Genomic DNA, 10,815 nt, shown 5'->3' with positions numbered 1-10,815 from the left:
CCCTTTCTACACCTCTCTCGCGGACACTAAGCGGCCCGGCCCCCGTCACCCGCCTCCCTTGACGTTTCCAGTCCAGTGTAGTAGTCCGTGGTGTTGATCACGATTAAAGATCTTTAATCGTGGTGTTGATTAAGTTAATAACACGGTTTAAGATAGATTTACTATCTTAAACCGTGGTTAATAATCAATTTATCAATCGACCTTATTATCAATTAACTAATAATAAATTATCATAATAATTTAAAATTATAGCAATATAGCCCATGATAGATTCAAGATTGCAATATTGTATAATACCACTGTCCATGAATTAAGCTAGGTATTAGTTATTACTTATTAGCCATTAGGTAATATTCTGTATATTTTATTTATTTGTTAATTGTGTAATTTGAATTTTTTAATAATGGGAAAATATGGAAAGTATAAAAGAACTTATGTCCGAGAATGGGAAAGCAAACCAGAATTTAAAGGTACCTACTACCTTCTCACTTTAATTTTTTAGGTGTTTTGTTATTTATATTAAAAATGTTGAATTTATTACAAGGATGGCTAAGAAAAGCAACTGATGAACAATCTAATGATAATGATTTGAAAGAAGCGTATTGTTCAATATGTGAGTGTGTATTAAGGGCTCACTTACTATTTTCTTATTTTTTATCATTGTATATTTTGGTAATCAGTGTAACACGGTGTTATAAATAATGATCAAATTATCACCACTGAAACAGTCTACTTACATTTTTCCTATTGTGGCCTTGGTGATTTTTAATTTTTTTTTTTGGCTTGTTTTTTGGCGGTATTATAATTTTTTTAGTGTTTTTGGGCTATTTCAGAAATATTGTAACTTGGCGGTTTTGGGCGACCTCAACGCTCTCTATCGGCGGTACGCCGACTTATCTATCTGGCAACCCTGGGTCCAACTTTGATTGTTTCTAATGCTAATTTGTTCAATTTATTAAGTTTTAACTTGGATAGCTTATTTAGGTTCAAATAGTTAGTTAATTTTGTAAGATTGTGCACACTTTATAATGTCTGATTATTTAAGCAATCATGCTAGGAGTCTGACGGGTGATGTAAAACGCAGATATTTGGACAAAATTGAGGTTTTAGGTCCAAGAGATCCCTATTTTTTGATGAAGGATTCAAGTATTATCTGGACAACTGACTTGGAAATCTTACCACCAATAACTTACCCTGACATTTTCAATTATTTAGTTTTAACCAAAAGTTTTTATACTTTAGACCAGTTTAAAGCTTATAAAAGTTTGGATGCTTACAACTTTTTTGTGTCTGGTTGGGTTTTTAATGCTAAATGGCTTGCTTTAAATGATTATATTCTTGTAGTTGCCGAGGTAAGTAAGTTTACTAATTTAAACTAATTTTTAATACTAACATAAATAGGGACATAGAATATTTAAAATTGTATAAATCAGTAAACTTCCTCAAATCTTTTTTCAAATTTACATTTTTTTTTTTTATTTTGGCACTAAACTAAATGTTTTAAATGAATTTTTGAACCCGATATTGAGAATTTTACGTTTCATAATAAAACTCAGTAGCATTCTACTCAATATTTTTCTTCTGCAAGGAAATCTATGAGTAACCATGACAGCAAAAACCTTACAAAATTTGGTCTCACAAAAAAAAAAAATGTATACATTTAATTTATGTTAAAAACTGATATATTTTATGATACGCATGCAAAACAATTACATTTGAAGCCAGATAATAATGTTTTTGTATGTGTTAGTTAGTTAGGCTTAGGGCCAGTTGCACCGTCTCTGATTAAAGTTAACCGGAGTTTAATCGGCCGAATTTGCCCGGTTAAATATCTGTTATCAGTTTATTAAGCTTAATCGATGTTTAACCGTAGACGGTGCAACTGGCCCTTAGTACTAACCTTGGCTTTAGATTTTCTGTTGGTATTTACTACTTGCTAAACTTGCTTTGAAACTATTTTACTACTTGCTTTGTAACTGTATTTTTTTATATGGATTTACTTCAGCTTACCGCTTACGCTCAAAATTTTTCTTCTCATTCTGTGCTTATAGGTGGCTCATTCTCAAAGAATGAATGATGCAAAACTCTTGCCTTGGCTTGTGCTGAAGAGTTGTGGAAGTGTTTGGGGTGCACATTGCACATGTATGGCTGGCTTAGGTGAATGTTGTTCGCATGTTGGAGCACTACTTTTTTATTTACAATTTGTTTACCTAAAGAAATCTGAAAATGGCAAGTCAGTGACAGATGTTTCAGCTTACTGGGTAATTCCATCCAATCAACATGCAGATCCCAAAAGAATAAGCGAAATTAACTTTGACCATCCCAAATCTATGCTTCCCCAAAACCCAAAGCGGAATACTAAGTCTAAGTCTGATTTTACCAACAAATTGAAAACAACTTTAAATGATCCACAGGAATTTAAAAACTTTCTTTCAAACCTTGAAAAAGCTAATAGTAATGCTGCTATACTAAGAGTTGTAGAACCATACAACTTAAAATTTGTTAATAATGAGTTTCCAAAAAGCCTTGCAAATCTTTATAAAGATGAGTATTCCATACTAAACCTAGAAGAATTAAAATGTGTAGGTTTAGAACTGGACTTTTCATTAACTTCAGAAGACTGTTCTTCAATAGAAAACTCTACAAAAATGCAGTCTAAAACCGAAAATTGGTTTTTATACAGGAGTGGTCGTATAACTGCATCTAGGGCTAAAGACGTATGTTCAGTAAAATCAACCTGTTCAAATAAATCCCTCCTTAAATCAATATGTTATCCATTAAAGAACATATTTAAAAGTATCGCTACTGAATGGGGGATTAATCATGAAGAAGATGCAAAAGCTTTATACATGGAAAAAAATAAAAATCACCATATAAATTTTTCTATGGATAACTCAGGCTTAGTTATAAATCCAAGTTTGCCATATCTTGGAGCCAGCCCCGACGGAATAATAAATTGTGATTGCTGTGGGAAAGGGTGTTTAGAAATAAAGTGTCCACATTCCCTAAGTCAAGGTGGTGAAATAAGAAGCATGTCTTATTTAATTAATGGTCATCTAAGTAAAAAACATCAATACTACTATCAGCTTCAAACTCAAATGCTATTGTGTGGCACTCAGTATGGTGATTTTGTTGTTTGGTCACCTATTGAATGTTATATAGAACGTATCAACATTGACCCTGACATACAATATGAAATATTAAATAAATCTAAATGGTTCTTTTATGAATCCATTCTTCCAGAATTATTAGGAAGATATTTTTCAAACACTGAAATAAAACCTACAGAAACACACAGTGATACACTTACATATGAATATTGTGTCTGTAAAAAAAATACAGGAGGTAAAATGATAATGTGTACAAAAGAAGGGTGTCCAAATCTTTGGTACCATTACAATTGTTTAGGAATAAAACGTAAGCCTTCAACAAAAACTTGGAAATGTGCACAGTGTCAGTAAACATTATTATTATTATTAACTCCTTATTTTTTATATGTATAAGTCAAGTCTCATTATTTTGTCATTATAACTAATTATTAAAATATAAAAAGTAAGTTCTAATTTTTTTTGTTTATATGACTAAATATTAAGTTACACAATAAATTATAATATTACTGTTTATTTCAACTTAAGGGTACAACTGAATTGCACATATTTGTTAAAATACAACAAACTGTTACAATAGAATCCAAAAGACAAGTTCTATCATCTTGGTGTTTCAGGGTAGTAATTTGAACTGGACCATTGAGAATCTTAAATTTAGAACGAGTTAAACCAATTACTCGTTCTACGTGTATACGTACAGAAGCAATTTTTCTGGTTTCCTCTATAGTACAAGGATGTAATTGAGGTAGACCCCTTGTAAATCCTGGAGTTTTCAAAGTTGCACAGTGAAATCCAACACTTTCACTTATTGTAAATCCTCGATCAGCTAATACAACATCACCTGGAAGTAATTTGTTTAACAAGTTACTATTTTCAGTTATATATTTATCACTGGTTCGTCCACCCCAACCTTCAGATATAAAAGAAATACTCCCTTGTGGTGTTATTGCTATTAAATATTTAACCGTATTTTTATTTTTATATGAGGACCAGGTCTGTGCTCTAGCTTTTAAGTTGGATGGTTTCTCTATTGTAATTTCAAAACAATCTAAAATTACAGCAACAGAATTGCCAAACACATTGAAAAATGATTGGGGCATAGTACTTCTTAAAGCTTCCCTATCTGGCCAATGGATTAGTCGTTTAAACATGTGTTCTAATAGTATGATTACTTTTCTAAATATCATAGATGCAGTTGCACATGTAATATTGAATCTAAAACCCAGGTCTTTAAAAGGCAAATTCAACCTCAGTTTCATTAAACATAATAATAATTTCTGAAACTCAGTTAGTCTCTGATTTAATGCTGTTAGCCCTGGTTTGATTGACTCTAAAACTAATTTAAATACATCCATTGTTAACCCAGCATAATATGTAAACATTGTGGGCCTATTCAAAAAAGTATTCTCTGAAAAATTAAAATAATTTACTTCCCTTTCTAACTGATCACACTTATCTTTCAAAAGTTCTAATCCTGAAATATTTGCCATTGTGAGTTCAGTATTGCATGAAATTCCTGTTTCATCATTAATAATTTCATCATTAATTTCTTCATTGTGCTGCTCATTGAAGTTGTTTTTCGGAGATTCTTCGAATAATTGTTTTGGCTTTAACAATAGTCTTTTTTCAGCCCGTTTATATCTCTGTAGGTTTGGAGTTGTAGCTTTACCTAGGGAAAAATCAATTTAATAAGTAAAATATTTATAGTTAGTAGTTCATGAAATAATACACCCATACAACAGTATTTTAAAAAACATTGCAAAAATAAGAATAATGTATATATTTGTTATTTTATGTTAATATATAAAATATAATATTGGATTTAATATCTAAATAATATTTTATTATTATGGAGGCTGTAATTTTAATGTTAGCAATGTTAGGACATAATTTTTAATAAAAATCATTTCATGTAAATTGAACGCCTACTCTTACTTTGGGTTGCCTTTTATAATGACTAATTCTAAAATTGTTTTAATAGTTAATGCCCATAGAATTTTCGTGCTAGGGATCCTTTAATGGATATACCTATATCATTTGTGGTCATAATAAATATAGAATACCTACCACTGTTTTTTATGTATCCCATTTTTAAGGTAGGAGTCCAATCAGGATTTTTCGTATCACTGTAATGAGCTGGTTTACCTACTCAACACAATAAATTTATTTTTTGTTATTATATATTATTATCTTTTTGTAAATATAACAAACCCATTTTAAAATGAAGTGAACAAATTCTCATGTGATCCAGTTGTATATCTGTTACATCAGACCGATGTAGTGCATTAAGCCATGACTTGCGTTGTGCCAACAAAAGTGCATTTATATCGGATGCAACATTTTTTCTAGCTTTGGGAAAACGATAAAATGAAAACTGTTTATTGGTTGTCTTATTAACACAATCAAATACTGAACACAACGTAGGCATTTTTAAAATGTAAGTTAATTAAATAAACTAGTAACGGAATACTGTATTACTGTGGATAATTTTTGAATTCTGGACCACCAAGTAGTGATAAGGCCTAATTGATAACAGTACACTAAACTAATCAATAAGTAGTAAACTTTGATAATAATATCAATCATGATTGTAAGTGCCTACTATCTACAAACTAATTTTTTCAAGATTAAGCTTCGCGCAAGGTTGATATTGATCAATCAAACGAAAAAATAAGGAACACGGGAATCTTTACGCAAAACAGATTTACAAGAAAATCGATTTTATTTTTTGTTGTAATATTAAAAAAACACAATTTAACACATTTTTCTATAATATATAAATTTTGATTTTGATGAACAAATTTGGACGAAATTACATATTTAAACTAGGAATAACTACCTAGGAATAATAACGACGTTAGTGATGGTTCGGCGCGGCGCGGCGCAGTGGCTGAAATCAATCAAAATGAGAGTTTTCAGTAGCTAAGGATTGCAAAATTTAAAACAGGGTTCTACGTAAATAGTTTAAAATATATAAATTACTTTATTCACAATAATATCATAAAGTAATATAGTTAATAATATCACAGGCTGACTGACCATCTTCGATCAGCATCGTTTATTTATACATGTCAATGTATAATACAGTAAATATACCGTAAATACATAAAAATTTCACTAAATGTTTATATTTTTATTGTGTATACGCCATGCACAGTGGCTGTCGCTCTGCTGTACAGTAGCTGGTTTTACAAGTGGGTCACTGTAATGAATGGTGTTAAATTTGAATTCAATGATATAACATCATTGTATAAGAAAAACGATTATGAGCGAAAACGGTCAGCAGCCTACTATGATGATATTAAGGTGACTAAAGTAATTTATATATAACCTATTTACGTGGAACCTTGTTTTAAATTTTCAATCGTTAGATATAAAAGTTGAACATTTTATAAATATTTAACTACAAATTAATGATTATTAAATTTTAAACTTGATAAGTTTTGTCAAAATTCGAACTTTAAATACTTATTAAAAATTGTACCTATGCCCTATGTCTTTTTAATATTTTTCAACTCCTATTGTAACAATATATCAAGAGCCTTGTATTAAATTTTCACGATGTTTTATCCATAACATTTTATTGATATATTTTATGGAAAAAAAACTAAAAAAATTTAAAACTGGTAATGTCCGTAAACAGCTCAAAAAGAGTCAAATTATTTTCGACATTTTATCGTGTATAGAAAATGCTAATATAAACATTCAGTGAAATGTTCAAGTATGTGCCATAATTTGTTTTAGAGTTACACCAAAAACCAAAATCGATTTTGTCAAAAACCGATTTTCCGTACAAATTCCCATTTTTCCTTAATTTTTATTTCTTTTTCCAGGGGTTACTGGGAATTTTAAATTTTGATCTCCCAAATGTGTCAACTAGATTTAATTTACCATCGAACAAGATACCGAAATTGAAAATTGAAGCATTAGGTTAGGTTAGGTTAAAGCATTTCAACTACTAATCGTGTACACACAACAAAAATCAAAAACACACATCATTGTAAAACCAATACATTCATCGCTCCGCTCAAAATAGGTTTATGTAACCAAAAATATCAAAAATATAAAACTCAGTTTTTAGATTCTGAGTGGAACGATGTATTGATTTTACAATGATGTATGTTTTTTTTTTTTTTTTTTTTTTTATTATTTTTTTTTTTTTGTGTCTGTCATCACCTTTTAGAACAGTAAAATTGCTTGGATTTTCTTCAACAGTACCTTTTCTAACAGGAAAGTGAATCTAGTTGGTACTATGGAGGGTCAAAAGTAAAAATTTCCCAGTAGTTTTCAAAAGCGCCGTGAAAAACAAAAGATAAAATAAGGAAAACCGGGAATTTTTACGCAAAATGTTTTTGAAAAAATCGATTTTGGTTTTTGGTGCATCTCTAAAACAAATGACTGTAAGTAAATGAAATTTTGTAGTTTATATTAGCATTCTCTATACTCCATAAAATTTTCCAAATATTTTGACTTAATTTGAGCTGTTTACGGAATTTTCAGTTTCCATTTTTTTTAGTTTTTTTTTTCTATAAATAGCAATAACATTTTATTTATTACAATAGTAGTTAAAAAATATTAAAAATACATAGGCACAATTTTTTTTTTATAAGCATTTAAAATTCGAATTTTAACAAAATGTATCAAATTTAAAATGTTATAATTATTTTGTAGTTAAAAATGTATGAAATGTTCAACTTTTATAGCTAAGAATTGAAAATTTAAAAAGGTTTTACGTTAATAGGTTATATATAAATTACTTTAGTCACCTTAATATCATCATAGTAGGCTGACTGTCCGCATTCGCTCAGATATTATATCATTGAATTCAAATTTAACACCATCCATTACAGTGACCCAGTTGTAACCTACTGTACAGCAGAATGAACGACATTCACTTACCCACCTTTTTTTAAATTTTATTCCAATACAAACCTAATATTCATCCACGTGTACTCGTGTACTTTAAACATTTCATTTAAATTTACAAACATTTTTTTTTATTTTGAAAATCGAAGACAAAGTCAAATAATAATAAAATATAAAACCGATGTGGCCAAATGCCATATATACCCAGATACCCCCAAAAAAATGATCCTCTATAATAATTATTTGTGGTAGGTGATTTTAAAAACGATTTTAGGTGAAAGCGGTTTTTCAATGGTTTTTATCTAGAATGTTGCACGTGGGTCTGAGAGAGAAAACAAATATTGTGCTGACATTCTCTTAATGTATTTTCTACTTGAACCCTCACTAACGTCTCCGTTATACGATTGTTATTCCATTAACCAGTTTATGTTAAAAATGAAACTAATATTTAGTGGACTTTGAATACAATCATACGCTTTTTTGAAATTTACATACTATCGCCTTATAAAATATTATACAGGTGCGTTTATATTTCTAAACATGTGTTTTAGCTGTGTCCATAATGTCTAAATAAATGTATCTTATAAAATTGGTCTAGTCTATTTGTTTTGGTAGATGCTATAGATCAAATTTAATATTATTTAAAATGTAAAGTATATGTCATGACTAAACTGAAAGGTATTATTTATTAATATTATACAATATACATAAATATGTTCACACAAACAAAGAAAACGCACTGTCATTAGGAGACAATTCCTGAAATTTTAATTTAAAGTGTACAACAATACAACTACTATTAAACAACTATTAAACAAAATTTTACGGCTACTAATAGGTTTACAACGATGACTATTATATTAATCTTTACTCTTTAGACAATAATATTAATATAGGCATATAGCCCATAAATAACTGAGTTGTATGTGATTGAGCCAGCCATTATTTTATCAACACAAATATTAAATACAGTTAACTACGATGTTGGTATTCATTTTAATTCAAAATTATCTTTTAGTAACCATCATTTGACTTCATAGAAAAAGTCATTTCAAAAACTAGGCTTACGGACCTATATATTATAGGGACGTTCGGGACGAGACTTATTTAAAATTATTATATTGCTAATTGGTTCGCTCACAGTTGTAAATTGTAATATAGATCTCTCATATATTACTCAAATACCTACTTTAAATAAATTTCAGACGTAATCAAAAATTTAAAATAATTTCCTTAGGTTTATTCAATTTAAATTCCGCGTCAAAAGAATTCAGAATTCAAATAGTATACAGGTGTTGAATGATTTTTCTATAATAGGACAATTATGTTTACTTAATAATAGTTAATATTTTTAAAATATTTTATAAGTACATTTATGTACTTATTAATATTGGAATTGAAATTGAACTTCGTAAATAAATATTATTATTATTAGTATTATCATGTCTGAGAAAGTTAACCAATTTTGAACTAGATAATGGGTTAAGCTAACAAAGATGATTGTAAAATAATTCTAAAGTTAAGAATTACCAAATATATTAATGTGTTTTTTTTCCTAACACCTAGTCTTAAAATGTCTGCTAAGAGATGGTAAAGCAATTGTTTTTAGTTTTAACAGTAAAATGCACTATAACTCGGTAGGTTAGGACAGTATCCTGTCCTACTAACTAGATAGATATATGCTTAAATGTATAACCCCGTATTATGTAGGGACGACGAACTTAAGTAATAAACGTTTAAGACTTACCAAATCGAATATACTATTATGCCGTTCGAGTTTACAACCGTTATTTGCCAAGTGTAAGATCAGCATATGTAGTCGCTACTCGCTGCTGCAACTGCAAACTTCATTTGGACGTCCGACGAAAAGAGGAGACCTACGAAAAATGAAGTTCTCGAACACGTGACGCTCTTACTCGGCCGAACGATTTCCACTTCCGTAAATAAGCCCGAGGACCAGAGCTTGCGCTAATGGGTAGTTCTAACCAATGTGGGTAGTTCTAAATTAAAATGGGCAACTCTAAAAACCAATTTGGTCAGTACCAAAAATCGTGAATTTTCTGTATTATTGGAATATGTAATATTGTTTAATTTAAGTAGGTATGTATTTTATTTAATATTTTTTACACAAATGTTATCAATCCATTCCATAACATTTATTATCATATACACATAGAAGATTGTGTAATCTATATGATAATTGATAACACGATGCAAGACAGAAGTGATAATAATGTGACCATTAAATTCGTCATGTTATATGTTTATTTTACTAATTACTTAGACGAAGAAGTGACCAAGTGAAAGTGACGTGCGTAGCGAACATGGATTTAAAAAAGGTAAAACACTAATACAGTAATACCACAGATTATATGAAAACAGATTGTGCACTTAGATGTAAACAAAAAATGGCCTGATTCTGGTCTCCGCCAGAATCAATGTGACCATTTCAACAGATTGAAATTACTTGAAATGTATCGTATACTTGTGGCTTACCTGATAGTGATATCCGAGTATCCGACAAACAAAATATATTGTTATCAACACTCTGATACTTTATATCTGATAGTCTGATGTTTGGTTTTCACTTTTCACGTGTTTTTGGCGTTTGACGTTTTACGATTTTTGGTGTTTGCTTAAATAAAATAGTTTTTTTTTTGTAATATTTTATATTTATACTGTCATATTTATTTTAAAAAATGACTACTTGTGCAGTCAAGTTTTGCGACAATAAAATGTCACTAACGAAAAATATAAGCTACTTCAGATTTCCAAGCGACCCATTGAGGTGAGTAATTAGGTTTGTTTTATGATTTTCATATGTATGCATTACAATTTGTTA

At 29.5% G+C, this 10,815-nt stretch overlaps 2 protein-coding genes across 2 annotated transcripts in view; both read right to left on the bottom strand.

Annotated features, from left to right (window-relative positions):
* LOC100164106 (uncharacterized) overlaps positions 1 to 10,110 on the bottom strand; it is a 12,440-nt gene extending 2,330 nt beyond the window's left edge. The window contains exon 1 of the mRNA XM_029488913.1: positions 9,721 to 10,110. The gene's annotated coding sequence lies outside the window, so the exon portion shown is untranslated. The remainder of the gene's footprint in view (positions 1 to 9,720) is intronic.
* LOC103309990 lies at positions 3,604 to 5,592 on the bottom strand. The gene is made up of 3 exons (XM_016806099.2): positions 5,319 to 5,592; positions 5,175 to 5,252; positions 3,604 to 4,776 (listed from the first exon to the last, which is right to left on the bottom strand). Exons 1-3 carry the CDS (start codon positions 5,533 to 5,535, stop codon positions 3,626 to 3,628), a joined length of 1,446 nt encoding a protein of 481 aa, XP_016661588.1. The 5' UTR covers positions 5,536 to 5,592; the 3' UTR covers positions 3,604 to 3,625.
* Positions 10,111 to 10,815: the final 705 nt, after the last annotated feature.

Source organism: Acyrthosiphon pisum, chromosome A2, assembly GCF_005508785.2.
Source record: "Acyrthosiphon pisum isolate AL4f chromosome A2, pea_aphid_22Mar2018_4r6ur, whole genome shotgun sequence".
Classification (NCBI taxonomy): Eukaryota; Metazoa; Arthropoda; class Insecta; order Hemiptera; family Aphididae; genus Acyrthosiphon; species Acyrthosiphon pisum.
This window is presented reverse-complemented; position numbering and strand designations above follow the sequence as displayed.

Coding starts and splice junctions, on each gene's coding strand:
- LOC103309990 (XM_016806099.2), bottom strand. CDS start 5,535: ATGCCTACGTTGTGTTCAGTATTTGATTGTGTTAATAAGACAACCAAT. Junction 5,253..5,318: donor TTCACTTCATTTTAAAATGG/GTTTGTTATATT, acceptor TGTGTTGAGTAG/GTAAACCAGCTCATTACAGT. Junction 4,777..5,174: donor GGGATACATAAAAAACAGTG/GTAGGTATTCTA, acceptor ATTTTTCCCTAG/GTAAAGCTACAACTCCAAAC.